This window comes from Alosa sapidissima, chromosome 5 (assembly GCF_018492685.1).
Source record: "Alosa sapidissima isolate fAloSap1 chromosome 5, fAloSap1.pri, whole genome shotgun sequence".
In the NCBI taxonomy this organism is placed as follows: Eukaryota; Metazoa; Chordata; class Actinopteri; order Clupeiformes; family Clupeidae; genus Alosa; species Alosa sapidissima.
The window spans coordinates 22,388,510-22,407,994 of NC_055961.1; the positions used below are offsets into that span (position 1 = coordinate 22,388,510).

General features: G+C 40.3%; 2 protein-coding genes across 6 annotated transcripts in view; both read left to right on the forward strand.

Annotated features, from left to right (window-relative positions):
* LOC121709023 (phosphatidylinositol glycan anchor biosynthesis, class P) lies at positions 1 to 5,940 on the forward strand. Of its 4 annotated transcripts, none has more exons than XM_042092032.1 (6): positions 1 to 260; positions 744 to 828; positions 1,084 to 1,156; positions 1,369 to 1,487; positions 4,936 to 5,022; positions 5,362 to 5,791. In XM_042092032.1, the coding sequence occupies exons 2-6, from the start codon at positions 747 to 749 to the stop codon at positions 5,439 to 5,441; spliced, it is 441 nt and encodes a 146-aa protein (XP_041947966.1). In that variant the 5' UTR covers positions 1 to 260; positions 744 to 746; the 3' UTR covers positions 5,442 to 5,791. The 4 variants fall into 4 exon arrangements, with proteins under 4 accessions (XP_041947966.1, XP_041947969.1, XP_041947970.1 ...); XM_042092035.1 differs by lacking the exon at positions 5,362 to 5,791 and adding an exon at positions 5,800 to 5,940 and having other exon boundaries at positions 9 to 260; XM_042092033.1 differs by lacking the exon at positions 1 to 260 and adding an exon at positions 283 to 582 and having other exon boundaries at positions 5,362 to 5,793.
* hlcs (holocarboxylase synthetase (biotin-(proprionyl-CoA-carboxylase (ATP-hydrolysing)) ligase)) overlaps positions 5,924 to 19,485 on the forward strand; it is a 22,863-nt gene continuing 9,301 nt past the window's right edge. The window contains exons 1-6 of one of the 2 annotated variants that reach the window (XM_042092030.1): positions 5,924 to 6,262; positions 6,642 to 6,779; positions 7,626 to 7,788; positions 7,876 to 8,897; positions 9,530 to 9,712; positions 14,503 to 14,774. In XM_042092030.1, the coding sequence (XP_041947964.1) occupies positions 6,014 to 6,262; positions 6,642 to 6,779; positions 7,626 to 7,788; positions 7,876 to 8,897; positions 9,530 to 9,712; positions 14,503 to 14,774 (2,027 nt within the window). In that variant the 5' untranslated portion in view covers positions 5,924 to 6,013. The remainder of the gene's footprint in view (positions 6,263 to 6,641; positions 6,780 to 7,625; positions 7,789 to 7,875; positions 8,898 to 9,529; positions 9,713 to 14,502; positions 14,775 to 19,485) is intronic. The other variant, XM_042092031.1, reaches the window with a different exon arrangement.

Sequence of the window (19,485 nt, forward strand, 5' to 3'; positions counted from 1 at the left end):
ATAACAAAAACGTACATTTGTAAGATTAGTTGTAAGATTAGTTATTTTAGTCCATAGGCTATCATGTAAACTTGGTGAGTTTTATTTTGGTAGGCTACATGTTACATTATTTTGGTACACTATACCAACGTGACCGGAACTTGAGCAAAAGGCTGTAGTCTATCATTGACAGTAAAAGAACAATCCTTGCCAAGTTCGCCTAAGATTTACGCTTGCTAACGGAATGCATCTTTAGTCTACCAACAAAACGACCACACAAGGTAGGCCTACTCCCAAACATAGTCCTTCCTTGTTTGTAGGACTATAACCTACTATTCCACTAGCGTTAAATGTAGTAGAGAACGGGCTCTGGTAGCACGCACATTTGCATTCACTGATTACTGCATTCAGCTGTTTCGTTGAACGATCAACTGTCCATTTGTCGAATTATTTAATACTTTTACATGTTAGGTCTGTACCTCGCGGTGAAATGAACTATATTCAACTTATTTGTGCAACGTTGACCCGTGGCGCACATAGGCTTTGCTTTCTAGCTAGCCTGCTAGCACACTGCTTGGTAGAGGATTTCCAGGGGAAATAAGGGTAAGGTAGACAGAGGGATGTTTCAAAATATTAGTCCCACTACGTAGCCTGTATAGCGCATGAAAAGCACGAACATAGTGTGTGTCCAAATTTGTTTTCGTATTCATGCCTCCAATGTGTTTTGGATGAGAACTATTTTAATGTGTTGTACATGTTTTCAGAATATGGTAGCGAACTCACCATCCCCTCTCCCAGAAAGGGCCATCTATGGATATGTGCTTTTCTTGGGCTCACAGTTTGGATTTTGTAAGTTCCAGTTAAGATATATGCACAGACATGAACATGTTGATGTCCTGTCACAGATGTTTTGAAATAGCCCAATGCCTAGTGGGTAATAAAAATATTGTATTGACTTGTAATTCTGCTTGAAAAGATGGGGACGGAAATAAATATTCTGTTGTTCCTTTTAGGCTACATTTTGACAGTGTCGCCTCACTAGCCTGTAACAGACCCATTTCTAATTTAGTATTGTCTGCCTGTCATTCATTTTATTTTGTTTAGTTTTGTATTTAGTGTGGGCATACGTTCCAGAAGCTTGGCTCCATTCAGTTGGATTAACATACTGGCCCCAGAAGTAAGTCTAACACGAATGTAGTGGTCGGATGACAAAAGTCTTAATCATAAGTGTTTTTCTGAATTTGCTCATTTTTTTATTGAGGGAAATGTGAATATTTTTTTCACTCTCAAACTAAGACCATTGTGTTTAAACATTATGTTGATTTCAGCATGTGGTATGGTGTGTCATATTGCAAAAATCTCTTGTGTTTGGTTTTCCAATTTTATTAGGTACTGGGCACTTGCTGTGCCAGTTTATCTCCTGGTTGGTTTGACATTCTCTTTAATCCTTTTGTTTGGGATCAACATGATAAACACAGCTCCACTCTGTTCAGTTGATAACATCACAGGTAAGGATTTTTCAACATTAATCTTTTTTTATTTCTTAGAATGTGTATCAGTTTTCATTACTACGAAACAATAGTTTGGTGGTAGAAATTTGGCAGAAGCAGCCTGGGTGTGTTTTCTTAGGTTGCCTTCACACTGGATCCGTTTAAATGGACCATACCCGAATGTGATTACTCCCCCCTAGCCCTGACCCAGCTGGTCTCTGTTCACATTACATTTTTGTTTGAGGACCTGGGTCCGTTTATGTCATAGACACTAGCTTCTATTTAGCAATATCGTATGGCAACGTCGCAAAAACTGCAGTTTATTTCCTGGTTTTGGAACAGATGGCATTCAAACTGCACCGGAGTTCTAATGAACCGTACCCCAGACCACCGTTTCCTAGCGGACCTTGGTCGGTAGACAGCATTCAAATAATAGCAAAAATCACCGAACCATCGATCCAAACGAACTTGGGTCCGGACCAACGGTATAGTGTGAATGCGCCCTGAAAGTCTGTCTTAATTCAGTAATATATTTATATAATTTTCTTTTGGGGAAGATCACGCGGTTACAGAGTTACATTCCCACTAGATTTTTCTGGTGCCCCTCAGCAAATAATTAACCAATATTTAAGAACAATATGTCAGTTTGTATGTGCCTACATGTACTTAAATGGTAACACAAAATGATCTAGTTAAAGGAACCGTATGTAAGAAATGTATTTCAATTAATCATAAAATGGCCCTAATGTCACTAGACATTCAGAAATCATGTTCATTTCAAATACTTATATCACTGACAACAGTAGTCCGGCCAGAATATTGTCATTTAAAAAGTAAAGTTGCAGCCCTCAACTGATGTTGATGTTGTGTTTTGTCATGTCATGTTGTGTTTTGGCCTGATGCGCCACCCTCCACCTATCTACTAATCACAAAGTCAGTAGTGTTTCGGCATCTGGGTTGGCAACCTCGTGTCAGGGGGGAGGGGGAGGGGATACACCGCTCTACAGTAATTTGAAAGTGATTGCAGTACCAGTTTTGGCCACAATCTTACATATGGTTCCTTTAAAATAAATCTTTATATAATTTTGAAGCCAGAAAGTGTTCATTCGGGCTTACACGATAGCATTCTTCACTGACCGAGAGCATGTAATTCACTGACTCTCTTGGTGGAGGTGATGGCGATAAGAAACACTTATGCTTTAGTGCTTTAGGTCAATTGACTCTAAGGGTTCAAATGGATGTTTGGCAAGTGCCATGAGAACTATATACAAATCCCATGAAGGAAAAGAGTGTACTCTCACAGGACTGAGTCGATGAACACCTTCAAGCCTGGTCAAGAGTCTGTGCCTACCAATCGGACCGTCTAGGCCCTCATCGTGACATGCTGATATAGCAGCTGTATATACCTTTAGAGTAGATGCAGCTCGGCTGGCATCAAAGAGTGTCCGTAAGAAAAGCAGGATCGAATTTATACCACATGATTCTGGAGAGAGCCCCCGCTCTTCACACCTTTGGCTATATATCTTCCATCTTTTGTCATAAGCTATATTGGTGGAGGGTGTCCGTGCACTCCGTAACACATCCAAAACTAAGCGCTCCAGTTCTAGGCTGGACCATTTCCCCCGCTCAGTGGCCAATCCCACAGCCTGAGCCGCTGGGGATTTGGGTGCCACAGCCCTCCCTGCACCTGTGATCGCACATCTGACCTCTGTGGTAGCTCTCATGGTGTCCCCACTACGAGTGACAGCAGTGGCCCGTACCAGGGGCGCCTGGGCCACTTTGGAGCTATAAGAAGGAGCTGCAGACCTGCCTCCCTGACCCTGTCCAGGGTTGCTGGAGTCAGTGGAAAGGGGGGAAATGCATAAAGTCTCATCCTCGGCCACTCGTGGGCTAAGGCGTCCAGACCGAGTGGACCCGTAGGATTGGACATTGAAAACCACAGTGGGCACTATGCGTTTTCTGCACAGGCAAACAGGTCTACTTCTGCCTCCCCATACATGTCCCACAGGTGACGCGCCATCCTGGGGTGTAATTTCCATTCTCCCTCCCGGGGGCCGTTCTTGGACAGCATGCCCGCTGCTGTGTTGAGAACACCTGGAATGTGTATTGCCCTCAAAGATGCCAGATTCTGATGTGTCCACAGTAGGAGGCTGTGAGCTAGAGAGTGAATAGTTCTGACAGCCTAGCTCTGATGTTTGGCTGAGAATGATGTATCTATTGCTGCTTGCTCCTGAGACAGGGAGCACAGCAGCCAGTCGTGTAGTGTAATTTAGCCCTGTGATGTTAGAGGAGCCAAGACAGCATCCATACATTTTGTGAACGTCCGAAGAGCTAACGATAGGCCAAACGGAAGCACCAGGTACTTGTATGCTACCCCGTTGAATGCAAAGCGTAGGAACTTCCTGTAATCCAGATGTACTGGTCCTTGAGGTCTTTTGCTTGTAAGACACGTGAAGGTGACCCAGGGAGACTCTATAAGCTCCTCCCATTTTGCCTGTTGGGCATGGGAGGAGCGTTCCATGCCGGTACCACTCCAGTCAGGAAGACTGAGATGTCGCCAGCGCCTTAGGCTTCTTAGGACCTCTATGCCAGTTTCTTTGTTTCTGCTGAGCAGTGTTCCCCTGCTGGTGGTGCCAGCGGTTTGCAGAGGGCTGTTGAGTCTTTTCCACAATATTCTGAATTTGCGTGGAGCAAGATTTGAAAGTAGGCAAATAGCCTAATATTAGATCTTCAAAAATGTCTGAATGCCTAATTTCAGGCACAGAAAATGTCCTTGCTTTAAGCCCTGTAATAGCCTAACCTATCTGTGGTGCTACCAACTGCATGACAGGCCTATACATACTTTCCTAGTGTCTCTGGTAGTCTGTTATTTCACACAATGTTTCAGTAATTTAGGCTACATACAAAAAGGCAGTTAGATAGTGTTGGATAAATCCTTTTTATCAACTAGTAGGACACTGATTCATAAAATCTGACTAAATTCATCCTATAAGGGGAAACAATATCTGGGCAGGTGACTTTCCAAGCCTATGGACTTTTGAATAATATTCAAAGAAAGGTTAATCGGAACAAAAAATACTGTTATTAAGTGGTTATCTAAAATACAAAATAGCATTTTCACTCCGGAACAAGTGAAATTGGTTTTGTTTCCGTTTTTGGTTATGTTCAAAAATTGTGTTTGTTTCCGGTTTTCGTTCTTTGAAGCGTTTCTGATCCCTGCTCAAACTGCCCATGTTGTGAAAAGATTTAAGAAATGAAAAGCTTGCATTTTCCTTTACATGGAAATAATCACACAACTGTATGGCCTAAACGCAGGATAGTTCTGGGATAACTATGGTTTCAGTCCATCTTCCATGAGAGAATACATTTCCAGAAATGTGCAGAGATTGGTGCATCTGTCCCTTTTTCATTGTAAACATTGGAAAAATATTGTATTCTTCATTCAGTGATGATTTCCTTCTTTTAGATTCCTATGCCAAAGGTCAACAAAAAGACTGCTGTTCAAGAGGATCTACACCAAGACTGAAGGATGTGTCCATTAGTGAAATAAACCGTATGTTTTATTTGTCAGTAGATGAATGACATGTGTATATATATATATAAAAATATATTTTTCCATAATAAATTATTATGTGTATCCTTTTATTATTTGCTAAGTTTTAAGAGCATCTTACACAAGTCCATAGAGATTACGTATAGATGTTCTCTTTACTTTCCGTCATGTGTTATCTGATATATTTCCTCCCATGTATTAGTATAGAAACATCTAGCAGCACCTTAGCAACCACTTCAATTAACCTAGCAAGTAGCAACATCGGAGCAACCACTATGCACTGGTATTTCAACCAGGAAATACTCTCTATTTTTATATATCCCTCATACTCCCACTCAGTGTCATCCTTCTGCATCAAGGAAAATAAGGAGAGAGCTACATTCAAGAAGTTGAACATCAGGAAGGCAGCATGGCCATGAGATCAGTCCTGCAATCCATTTTGTGGCTCAATTGGCTGACTTCAATACTTTACTCTATATAGCCAATCACCTTCCTTAGTGCTTCAAACAATCATTCCTGTCTTTAATAGGCTACCATTCTCCATTCGATTCATGATGTGAAGCTGAGATCCGTCTCGCAACTCCTATAGGCAAGCTTGCCATAGTTTAAGATGACAATTATATAAGGTTGATATGTTGCAATGGCCAGATTAAGCAATTTGTAACGATGTAGGCTATAGAAAAAGCATGGGCGTATGAACACCCCTTGTAATAGCCTATAATGGTGTGTATATTATGTATAGTGTATGTAATCAGTAAGTGTTCCCTGGCGTTTTAGTTTGGACTTTGGTGTGCATGGTGGTGATGTGACTACTCCTACACTGACGGTGGCAGTAATGAATGCGCAACTAAACAAGACCAGAATCATCAGAAGAATGGACGTAATGAGTAGACAGTGACGTAGAGTGAATAACAAGGAAGTGGAGTTCAACGCACAACCCGTTATCAGGGTTATCATGGGTTCCCTTTTCATTCTCCGAATGTAACTGAAAATGCTTATAACGCTGTGTTACGTCTACCTCTGGGTGCGTTTTCAGAAGTTTTATACGCCCGTCATATGCAGGACTGTACAAAGACTGTGCGGGAGCAGTAACCTCAGCAGTTTCACATTTTGTGCTGTTAAGCCAGACAAGTGTCAAACGGAGGACCAAACATCCAAGCAACGCGAGTCAACCTTACCAGAAGACACGCAGGTTTTCCTTAAGCTGGGAAACAAGGCTATATATATAACCGAACCACAGGTGACATTTTGTTATAATTGATAATGTTATACGTGTGGCTAGCGAGCTAGCTAGCTCAACTATCAGTGGTCTTAGCCAATCAAATCCAAGTCCATGGCGATTACTGATGTGAATCGCATGCAGAATGTGACAGAACGCGTGCTAGCACTCAGTGAAGCGGAGTTGGCTAACCAGTTTGGTCATAGGCCTAAATGTTGCAGAACAGAAATGTTACGGAAATGTTATTCTGTTAAATTTAAACACTAACTCCTTCAGTGTCATTTGCACTAGATGTTGTTTCTTAAAGTAAGAGGTCATCTGATGAGAAAAAAAAACATGCGTTGTCTTTACAAATGATTGATATCCTTATGTGTTTGTATGCTATTGGTGTTATTTGTAGGCTTGTGATGACCTCAGCAAGTGGACTCTCTTAATAGGATCTTCCCTGTTCTGTCGCCCAAGGATAGAGAACATTGCTTTCATCATAGAGGCCACATCGCGACCTAATGGGGGCCAGTCTCTTAATTCAAATAAAAAAGTATTCATCTTATGTTTTACTTATAATTGGCTATGTCTCATAAAATCTTTGTAGTAGACCCCAGTGACCCAACCATTTTTGGGACAAGCTCAGTCAAAACCACCACCATTCCTCTTTGTCCTTACAGTTCAGAAACGTGTTTTAAAAATGACCAGAACTGAGTTCAGTTTTTTGTCTAGGCATATAAGCTACCAAAAATCTTTTCAGAGGAGGCTACTTTAACCCTATGTAACCATAATGGCCATTGCCCTGGAACTTGAAAGAGAAAGAGGAATAGTTATTGTAAAGTGCCCAGTTGTGGCTTTTATGTGTAAACTAGTATCACTCTCGACAGATTATGTTCAAATTGCAACAATCAATATGTGCTTTCTTAAACAAATCATATAGCAATTTATCAAAGATAAATAATGTTGTACAATATAAATGCTCAGTCTTACACACAAAAACAAATGAACTGTTATGAACGTTAAGAATGAATTATTTCAAACATCAAATTTCTCATCATCCTCATATTTGAGCTCTAATATCAATATTAATAGCTCAAATATTATTGATTCAATTCAGTTGTCAAAGTGAAAGAGATATAGAATAGAGTGAAATGTTGGAAAAACCACAGCAGAAACATCTGTAATTGAGATACATATAATATTAATTATAATAATGATTAACATCCAATATTAGAATCTGTACATTAAGAGGAAAGAACCTCTGCCTCACTGCACACATGCTCACAGATATAAGGTAACATTGTTGATTGAGTTCATATTGTTGCTTTACTAATTAAAAATCAAAGAAGTTTTATTGATACTTAATCTCTTGCATCGCTTCTTGTCCTTTTTGTGTTAGGTGCTAAAGTGGTCTGATTACTGCCATCCGTTGGCCTGCAGCCCTGGGCTGCCCTTCAGGGCTGTAGCTGAGACGAGTGTGGATAACTTTAGCCGCTTAGGGGTGGCGTTTATGGAAGATCGGCTTCAGATGGAAAATGGTCTTGTTCCAGAAAAAATAGTCTGTAAGTTCCATGTTAATCATCCAATTACCTTATTTTTCCCTAAAGCATATACCCATAGATTACATCTGTTTTTCTTCCTTTCCCTAGCTGTTCTGCTTCAAGAATCCACCCTCAGGGAACTTATTGAGAAGAAACAATCATTGAACAGCAACCAGACTGAACAGAAAGTCCAGCTTCTTCCTTTAAATCCTACCACTGCAATAGTACTCTCAGGACCGTCACCAAGAGAGAAGGAAGCGGAAGGCATCGCACAGGGCTCAGAACTGGCACGCAGAAAGAGTAGCGTGAACCTCTCTGTTGCTTCGGAGCTCACTGGTCAGAGGAGCAGTGAAGGGGAGTGTAGGGATTCTCATGGTAAGGGTCAAACCACAGGCCCTGTAACCGGACACCATCACATGGAAGGCCACCACCACCTCCACCTATCCAGCTGCCATGAGTGCCTGGAGCTGGAACACAGCACCATCCTGTCTGTGAAGTATGCTTCAATAGAGAACATTCCAGACCTCCCACATGACTATGACTATGTGGACAGCGATGAAGGCACAGATGAAGTGGAGAGCTTTGCTGGCCAGAGCAAAAGGGTCAATGTCAGTGGAAAGCCCCCTAATGTTCTCGTTTATACTGGGAGCTGTATGGAAAGATTTGACATGATCCACTGCCTTCTTACTGAATGCATAGACACTGACAGCTATATACTCTATCCACTGAGGCCTCAGCAAGCCCTCAGCGAGCCGTGGCTGGAGAACACGTTGCTGTTAGTGCTAGCAGCAGATGAAGCCCTCACCCCACAGCTTCAAGAGCGCTTTCTGGCGTACCTGGACAAGGGAGGGAAAATTTTGGGTCTGTCCTCCACCTTTTCTCCAGCAGGCCTTAATCTGGTGGTTAAGGAAACCCAAAGAAATCAGATCTGCAGGTTGGGTTTCACCAAAGCTGACAGCACAGAGTTAGAGCTGAGTGTGTTGGCCAGTGGGAGCGTGTATGTGCGGGAGCCAGCGGACTGCGTGACTGGTGAGGTAGAGCTCTGGGGGGAGCTGCACGGAGATGCCAAGGACATGGTGATTGTCAGAGTGACACATGGAGCATGTGGTGGGGAAGCTGTGTTGTGTCAGGTACTAGCCTACCCTCAATTTTCTCCATTACTGAATAGGTATTTTGTTAGGAAGAATTATTAGGCCAGCAAAAGTAGAATTTATTTAGGGTAGCATATTTAGAGTATGTGTCTATGAGCTATCTTTAAAAATGCTGTTTCATGGGAGTGCACTTCTGGCCATAATTCTTACTAAAAAGCCAATTAGGTGCCACATTACAGACGGCCACAACAGTTTGTCAACTATGCGGATTGGTGGATATTCACAGTTTAAAAACGTTCAGCTCATGGAAACATCCACGTAGTCATGACATTGGAATAGACATGATCTTGTGTCCACCACTAATCTGCCACCTAATTGGCTTTACTTTAAAATGTAGCCAAAAATGAGCACCCTAGAACTCCATTTTTTGGACTGGTGGTGGCCAATTGGGAAGCTAACTGGCTGAATACAATACAATACAGTCCACAAGGCTATTTATCATTCATAACAGTGGCATCTAAAGTAAGAGCTTTATATTTGTTGAATCGGAGATTTTATCTTTTAAGCTTCTAATTAACTAATCGACTGTGCATGACCACTGCAGTGGATATAGGAGTTGGTTTGTACCTTTTTTTTAATATGGTTCATTCAATGTCTTTTTAAATGAACAGGTTCGTCTGGAGACCGCCCCAGATTCACAGCACGTGCAGAGCCCGGGTGACTTTGACATGCTCAAGAAGAGTAATGCCCTTCGCTACGAGGTAATAACAGAGATCCTCACCTCACTGGGCCTGAGCTGCGAGCTGAGCCAGGTGCCACCGCCCAGCCCTGTGCATGTCCTCTCCATCTGCCCGGTACATGAAACTACTTTCTCATCATTCCCCATGAACATGTATACTCTTAACAACATGACTTGTTTTCAATATTTTTGGGTATTATTTTGTCTCTTGGACCATGAGGCACAAAAGGTTTAGTTTCTGAAAGGTTTAGTTTCTGTAGAAAGCACTCTAAATTGATGTATTTCAGAGTTTCAGCAGAATTGTGCATATAATTATGTCTATGCATGATATCTGTTCAGATTCAAATCACAAACTGCCTGAAAACACCAAGTACACCAATTTAGGACAGTGCACACAGATACATATAGATATAATTCTCTACTTAGAGAGCTGGTGAGGTATTATCTTTCTGTATCTATCTGAATGTATCTATATTTATACATTCACATTCATATTAGGGTTCTGTTTTACAACTTGAACACTGATGGAACTTTTTGGCAAGAGGGATGGTGCCAGAAAAGTCACACCGTTCTTGAGCTCATGTTGATGGTATTCTTTGAAGTAACTGAATGAATTGAATTGCCGATGTTTCAGCATTGTTCTGCTTTTGGGACATGATGAAGCTTGATCAAAGACTAAATCTAAAGTGCAAAATCGGAAAATTGGCCGTTGTCATTTTATGCCTTTTGATGATTCTTGGTCAAGCTCCATGTTCAATGTCTCCAATTATTTTGAAAGTCGTCTGCTTGTTTGGGATTGTTTGGTTATGGGAAAGATTAATAAACATTTGCATAGACAAATATAGGTGGAATTTTCAAACACTAAGGGTAAAGAATAGCATTGTACTGACTGAATGCAGCCAAATATAGTCAGCAGCGAGGAGTTGATAAGTCTTAGAAGTCAGTGTTTAATTCAGCCATTATGACTGTGAAGCTCTGGATCTCCCATTGATATTCAAATAGCCCTGTTGCCACTGGTGGTCAATCCAGAGGTATGCTGGGAATGTGCTCTCTGAGTTAATCAGTATTTGATGTGGATTATGAGAAGAAGAGGAACAGAAAGTGGCAGATTCAATGCCCTGTACTATGTTAAGACCACACACTGTTACAGAACCTCAGTGTAGAAGCTGACCCAGTTTTGGTGCTGTTTGCCTTGAGATTACGTACAGTGCTGTCCTGAAGTTTTTGGCACTTTAGTTGTTTCACAAACATTTAGTCATTTGTCAGTTATTTTCTAGCTGCCCCATATATTTATTTGAATAAGATTTTTTTGGTTTAGTGCATTTTTGATAAATAAAAACTATTCATGTCATTATTTTCGAAAGTAATCTTAAAATTGCAGATATTTTTGCAGATGTATGCAGATATAAGTGGCCCAAACTTTTGAACAGTGACTTTTCTTTGCCTGATTTTAGTGAATATGTAAATATTGTGGGGCCCACAGAGCAATATGCTGAAATCATGCTCATCTCGTTTGGTATAACTGTCGGCCATAAATGTCATCAATGATGGCATTGTTGAATAAGGAGAGTTCGGTGCATAAAATGACTACTAAAAATGGGAAAATCTGAATAAAGACAGACAGTGATGCAAACCATCCTTCTGATCACCACCTCTCCTCATGTCACTTCAAGTTGGACCTTTAGATTTAGATTTAGAAGTTGCTGGAGCCTACTATGAAAGGTCTTTGGCTACAAGGTAGCCAATCACCGTAAAGCTCACTTAATTATTCATGTGGGTGCCAAACAAGCATGAGGGGGTTCTAGATATCTGCTAAAATGGGCCATTTTATACCCAGTCTAATTATAGGGTTGTAATTGGGCTTGTAAAATAACATCTGACCTTGTTTTTGACAGACTGAACTTGAATACCTTTTATGTTCAGAAAGCAAGATAAAATACTCTGCTCTTCCATGCTATGTTATCTGGACAGCAGGACTCCAGTGATGGTTCTCTTGTTATGTTTTCCATATCCACTAGATGGCAGGCTGTCTACATGCTTCTTACCTTACTCTCTTACCTTATCTAATGAAGCATGATTTTTAACATGTCCCATGCTGGTTTCTAGACTGCATATCCCTTTGCTTCAGTTGCAGAAGGATGAGTAAGAAATGGCTTTAGCTTGCAAATATAAAATGATCTCAAAGTATTTTCTGTGGATGTAACAATATGGCAGAGTAAATTGAAATAGGACATTTTTTTCATCGGATTCTCTGTGTTTTGCAACCAGGAGATCATTTACAATGTGGTGCTTGAATGACTTTGACAAGTTAAGTTACTCATTTGTACACCCACTTGGCCCTGGTTGGCCTCCCTTGCTTGACACAAACAATTGTGTTACTGAAAGTCAAAAACTGTAGTAGTGTGGCCGAGAGGTTTGTTTGGACTTGAGCATGACATTTGACCCTTGCCCCAGCCACTTTGTTACAACAAACACCTGAATGATGAAAGCAGACTGCCTGTGGGATTGCTTCCAGATTGTGTTGGAAATGGAGGGCTATGGCAAATAGAGCATGCTCTGTGCACCTTGCCCGTAGAGGAAGAGAGGAGAGCCTGTACTTCTGTTGAGCCATTGAACCACTCACTCACAGGGAAACTCCACTACACGCATAAATTTGTCAAGACCCTGTTTGTCTTGCCACAAACTTTCCCACTATTCACAAGACAGGTTCATCGCCTCTGTTAGACCTCAGGCCCGTCCACTGTCCTGCACTGATGAGACAAAACATCCTGTGCCAGAAACACAGTGTCATTAACAGTTGAGGACTTTTTGAATTTAGTGTCATACATGTCAGAAAGCTAACTAAGCCTTAAATACAAATTACTCATATGCCTCTCCAGCGGTCCCTTTTAGTATGTTTGTACATAATCCTGGCTCTGATTATTAGAAATCAAACAGTGTCTATGAACAAAATATCAACATTAATCATGTACTTCACCTTTAAGCGTCTGCACTAGCTATAGATCTGTCCTGGCTTATATTCACCCACTCGTTGTGCTACAGATTTTACTGCTTTAAAATGAGAGATCCACTCAGCGTGGCACCTCTTGTTTGAGGGAAGCCCAGGCCCATCTCACTTGTTAAGGACAGCTGAGTGGGCCTCAGGGGACACCGCGGTCATTACCATCCCTATTGAACATGACACAAAGCACAGAATGATGGGCATGCTCACAAGAACTTCTAAATGATTAACTAGTCCCATGTGCGCTGTGTGTAGATTTGAGCTAATCACGTCATTATACTCATTTAATCGTATTTTACAGCTTTTTTTTTTTTACATCAACGGCGTTGGGTTGCCTTCTAATAATTTATTTTAAAAAAAAAACATCTGATTATTTGGTCACTCTTGTTATTAGGGGAACTAAGACATAAACTGGTCAGTGCATATCAAGGGTTTTATAAATATAAGGAAACCTATTTTAAATAAAAATGTCCACAGCTCCTCTTAGTGTTGTATGTGGTTAAATGTTTACCAGAATTTTGCAATGATTATCCGCTGTGTCAAAGACACTTCCAGGTATTTGTTATCGTTTGAATGTCTGTTCACAAGTCACTTTCACAACCTTTCTTGAAATGGATCATTTATTTAGCGTTCTTTAGGTTGGTGTGAGAGCTTTGGTTTGAGTGCTTCATTTTATTTCGCGGAGAGCCACTGCTCAGACCATGGACTGGTGCCAGCCAAGATTTGTTCTTGATGGAGTGTAGCCATGTTATTTATTCTAAAAGATCCATACCGTTACTCTACCTTTCCTCAAGTGTTAAGGTCAGACAAAGTCCTTCCCAGTGAGAGCCAGAAATACAGTAAACTGATTTACTAAACAAACACATCACTCATGTCACAGCCCAGTGTGAAGAACAACCTTTTTTATTTTAGTCTCTTTCTGGAGTCATTATAGTGTGGAAATCACATAGGTTACAGAAGTAGTAGTCAAGATGGACATGTCCTGTGACTAGCTGTGGCATTATGATTAATGCTTGGTTTCAACACTTTACTTAAGGTGTTATAAAACACAGTGGCCATGAATCTCACTACTTTATTTGAATACATTTATTTTATCAGTCACTTGTTTTGCAAGAATACTGATGCAATGTTGGTGTACCGGTTGTGCTACTTCTGAGCATCTGCATTATGTATTGAAAATTAACAGCATGTCAGTTTAGAGCATACATAAAATTGCACATCTGCATTGCATAGTTTTAAAACATGCTTACAAAACTCAGTCCTAAAAATATCCATAATTTGAAACATTCACTCTTTCTTCAAAAATAAAATTGTGGGTTACCCAGTTGCAGGACTACACAAATACATTCGGTTCAAGGAATATAGCATTTGTCCAACATAGTGTAATATATATCTCCATGGACACACACTACAATGCCTTCTATCAACAGCATGATATAAGTATCAAATTAAACCTTACTTTTGATTAAGGGGCCATTCTGACAAGATGAGCTAATTCTTTCTATTACATTTGTCAAACATTTTCCCGAAAACTAAAAAATTAGTACTTGTCGAGAAGCATATGACCCTGTTGATTAATTAACTTTGACAGAAAAAGACCAGTAACTCTACTGCCCAGGGGAAAACGATGTAATGAAGCCAACTTGTATAGTAATTGATTATACATGCCTGTTAATTAAATTGAAGTGGTTTTTTCCCCTTCTTTTTGGCATGGCTGAAGTTGGAAAAACAAGTTTTCAAATCAGCTCTTGATTCTTTCAACATTTTAAGATGCAGCCATTGGATATATTTTCAGTGATTGACTTATGGTCCCTTATACATTTGTTTAGTAAATTATGAATATGATAAATTCTAAAGTTTCATTTACCAATCTGAGATGATATATAGTTGTTTGTCTTCCCCAGGAGTTGAAAGGCCGCTTCTTAAAGTGGCTAGAAAGCCAGATGGACAAGGAGGGCATGCTGAGGTCCCCAAAGACCTGTCTGAAGCTGTTGTCAAGTGCAGAGCTCCAGACGGACTTGCCTGAGGGGGTGCTTGCCGTGCTCCCTGAACCCCCAGAGTTCTTGTCAGAGCAGTTCAACCTGCAGGCCTACAGCCACCACCTGCACACCCACACCCTTGGTCGTACCCTGCTCTATACCGAGGTCACCCCTACTACCATGGACCTGTTGGAGGGGTAATGTAGCTTTCTTTTTTCCCCCTGTTGCTTTGGCCAATAGTAGAGTTCCTAGTGTAGCATTGCCAGATGGATTAAGTAGTGAATTGAAATGCCTTTAACTCAACATTCACACACAGTCTACCTTTCGCGCATGTGGAAGTATGGTTGCACGCTGTGGGTTTATCAGTCAAAGAGAGTATGTGAGGAGAGCGAGCCCCTTGATGAGTGTAGCCACTTACATGGCGACACAGAAGTTAGAGTGGTTCACTCTGCCGTTGGGAGGGTGGCTGGGCTGTGTGTGTGTGTGCTGCCTCTGAGCTGGATCTAATTTAATGCCTGAATGACCTCACAGCAGTAGAGGCAGGCTGCACCTAATAGAGGTCTTTGTCTCCATCTCCACATTTTACTGGGAACTTGCCAGTCAACAGGCAGGATCCTAGAAACAGGTGGAAGCTATTAGACCTGTCATAAAGTTTGAAAAATGGATTCTGGACCTGTGCTGAATTGATTGAAAATGACAGTGTTGTCATTAAGGTTGTAAGGTAACGAAAAAGGGGGAAAGTCTGGGGCAAGGGAAAAAAATGTCTACAGTGTGATTTCCCGTCCCTTGATCATAAGTTTAATTTCCAGATGTACCATGTTACAGTCTGATTAAATAGTATTATTTTTGAATTAAGTAGCATGCATGAATATGTTTATTTTAGCCAAGTAAGCAGGACACTGTTGGATTTTCTATGTTAATATTTTGAGAGAAATGTTAACATTGTCCTTTTGATTAGTTATTGATTGTATATTTCAGTGTAAGGAATGTGTTTATGTTCCTTGCTCAGTCACAATAGGTCACTTATTTTAAATGTTGTAATGCACAGCAAGAGAATTCACAACTTGTATGTATTCTGCTGTATGGAATCAGTAAACCTGCCAAGTATAGATAAGTGTAGAAAATGTTTTGCAAATGAAACTATTGAGTGTTTTTTTTTTTTAATTTTCAAAATGGAAATATGTCTCCTAACTAATTTGATATAATGAAAACAATAATGATGTGATATTTGTATATGTATTGCTTTGTCATAATTCTTATTGTGGTATTTTTGTAATTATTAAGGCCCGTGTGTACGAACATTAGCAGGGATGGTGACCGTTTCAATCAGACGTCTTAGATCGTGGACAGTGATGAAACCTTTCCTTGTTGGTGATAAAAGGGGGCTTTTGAGGCATAATTAATGAAAGTAGTGCAGGACAGGGGGGTAAAGTGCTTTGGTAGGCGTTCTTGTGTGGAGCTGATGAAGACGGGTTATATCGATGTCTCTGCTGAGCTAGGCGAGCAGTCTGTTTGTCCAGAGTATTAGTGCTTTGTTTGGCCAGGGGCAACTAATAATAGGCAGCCTGAGACATAGGATAGTGTTCTCACAAGGTCACAACCAGGCTGGAATCCCAGTGCTTCCCTGGTCCCAATGGTACCATGACCATTCATCTTGGTGTAGCCCAATCTACTATAGCCAGGAGTTTGGTTCACTTTAATATTTTATTATTTTTAGCATATTCTTCATTCAAGAACTCTCTAATTTAATGTGACAATTATGTCAAATGATTTCTGATGTTACAAACAAATACCGATTTCACATTGTATGACCCATTCATTTGTGGTGTTCTGAGTGATCATTAAAACCGCTTAGCAGATATTGATGCTTGCGTGATGCATATAGGAAAGTGCTGTGTAGACAGTCATTGGGATGTTTTGGCGAGGACAGCTGAGTGCCGAGGTGGTAGGCAGTAGTGAACTGTGGGGAAGTGTTTATTTGTTAAGCTCAGAGGAGCAGACGGGATAAGACCTGTGGTGTTCGTGTGTGATGCCTCACCAGCGAGCTTTAATGATGCTTTTCCTGTTCGGCTAAATCTGATACCTGTGCCTGCAGCACTTTGCTTCCTTTTGTCAGTGTCTCTCTTTTCCCAGTTGTCAAGACTGACTTAGTCAGTTTCTGAGCCATGCTGGCTGCTCAGGATTTGATTCCTTTTTTTGCATCTCTAAGCTAGGTATCAGAAATAAGATATTTTTCCTTTCTACAGTTGTATCATATAAAACTTTGGAGCCTTGTGCAAGTACTCGTGATATGACAGTATTAATTTATGTTAATATTTGTTAATGTATAGGGGACACGTTATTCATGTCATATGTTACATTATGACATCCATAAGCAACTCACTCTATGAAAAGCAAGACATTCATCTTGGTTAAACATTACTGGGACCCCGGGTTCATATGTGGAGACTTCCTCCTCTGGCAGTTGAATTAAGACAAACACTCAGAACAAGGGCCTCCTCTGGTGAAAATGTGCCAGTTGTTGGACCAAAGAACCGGCAATCAGTGTTTGTTTTGACAGCGAATCCAAAATCAAAACTGACACTGTATGGAATTAGGCCCTGTTTCCTGTGTAAAATACAAATCTGGCAGTATGGGGTGGAGTGGAAGGTAAAAAGACACCAATAACTTCAGCAGCAGGTTTGTACATAAAATAAAATTGGTCCAATTGACCTTGCATGCTCTACCTCCAATTATCTTAAATTGTAAGCAGATGCTTAAAATCCTCATTTCATATTCTGTTAACATCTGGCATTGCATGCTTAAGAAGTTTACATCTTGGGCGAGCCGCATACTAACTAGTTGAGGCAGGGGAGGCTGGTTGAAACATTCACCATTCACTGCAGGGCAATTTAACGTATTAAAGTATTAAAGTGTTGACGCGTAAACACACACACACACACAAACTTTGTGGTTTCAGATGCACAGCAGCAGCAGCCATACTCAAAAGTGGAGTGGTTTTATATATATATATATATATGTGTGTGTGTGTGTCTGTGTATGTATATCAGGCTTGTGCAAAATTCCAGAATTGAATTGAAACTGGCTCCTAAATTCCAATTAAATTCTTGAATTTCACTTGCATTTCAATTGAGGTAGCAAATGTATATATATATATATATATATATGTGTGTGTGTGTGTGTGTGTGTATATATATATATATATATATATATATATATATATATATATATATATATATATATATATATATATATATATATATATATATATATATATATATATATATATATATATATATATATATATATATATATATATAGTTTTTCATTTTCTATAGAATTCATTCATTGCGGTTTGTTGGATTTGATGAATAACGTGAAATGAACAGATTTCCACACAGAGCCATGAGGTAGAAACAGAATCAGCAGTGCTGTCCCTTCTACTGTGGTGGGCTGTAGCCGGTCAGATGACTGAGAGTGGACCAGCTCAGGAGGACTTTGGGTCCAGCCGAGTCAGGGAAAGTGGGAATTACAACCTTGTCTCTCAGGGTAATGGAGAACAACTGTCATTGATCACCTCCGAGGGAGCTATTTGAAAATGATAATTTGCGGTGCTCTTCAGGAAACAGGATTAGCTCAATTAATCACATTTACAGATTAGTTGTCCTTTATTGATCACATTTATTCCCTCAGGTGATCAATACAAACATGCTTATGTTAATTGCACTAAATCCAGTTTTGAAATTGATGTGAGGAATCAGCTGTGATGGTTCTTCAGGATATTTGTATTGTTTGTTTCAAGCTGAGATTCTGTGATGGATGGATTTTGGAATTTTTATTTCAATAGTCATTTTCATATGATCGATTTCAGGGCGTAAGTGAGGTGAAATTATATTGGAACTGTTGGCACTGTTAAATTTTGCGTTAGTTACTTGAGTAAAGCCTCACATCAGTGCACCATGACTGGTCCTCATTTGACACGATGCACACTTACACAACAATTCTTCATCTGTGGTGTTTGATATGAAACAAAAGAGGAAATCTTTGAAAACTGGTAGTTAGGGGTAACCTTTGGTTGGAAATCCTCTTTTGTCAGTTTGTGTGTTAGGACTCCCCAAACAAGGTGACTGGTCTGCTAATCCATGACTGAGAAAATAGGCAGCCTGGGTGTGGCTGATCACTCCTGTCCACTTGTCATACAGATGACTCGGGTGGTGGCCATTTATCCTCTGACCCCCCACCCCTGGGTAAGTGACCCTTTGGGCTGAGCTGTCCTAACAAAGGCCTTTGAGGTAAGGCTAAGGAGTATCATTCCCAATGGCAACAAAGGCCTGACTTGACTTAAAAGATCTGCTTTTCTACTGGGAGATGTGGTTGGTTCTTTCATCCACAGATGTGCTACTTTGTATGTCTTTGTTTGGCACTTGTTGTAATTACCAGGGAGACAATGTCTCTGGCTTGGCTTTAGAAAAAGAACTGTACGATCTGGGAATTGCTGAATTGTAGCTCGCTCTATGTGTCTGTGGTGGATGCTCATGTCATTATGTGCATCATAATGGCAAATACATAGTATGTGGGTGTGAAATTGAACAGCGCTTGGTCTTTTTATGTTGCCGAAATATCTTTGTCTTTTTTGTGTTTTAGGGGAAAGGGAAAAAGATGCATATATTATTTATAGTCCTTTATGTTATTGTCTTGCACATAATCTCATGGAATTGCTAAGGGGATTTATACTAAAATAGAAAAATGATATAATTTTGATTGTTATTGCTCATAAATCCTCTAAAGAACTTTGGACATCAGTGTTAAATTAATAAAGCTAGAGGCACAAATCTCACCATGTGAATGCTTAGATAGAAACATTTCATTGAGGGTCCTTGCTAAATGAACAAGCAGTAGATTTCTGAA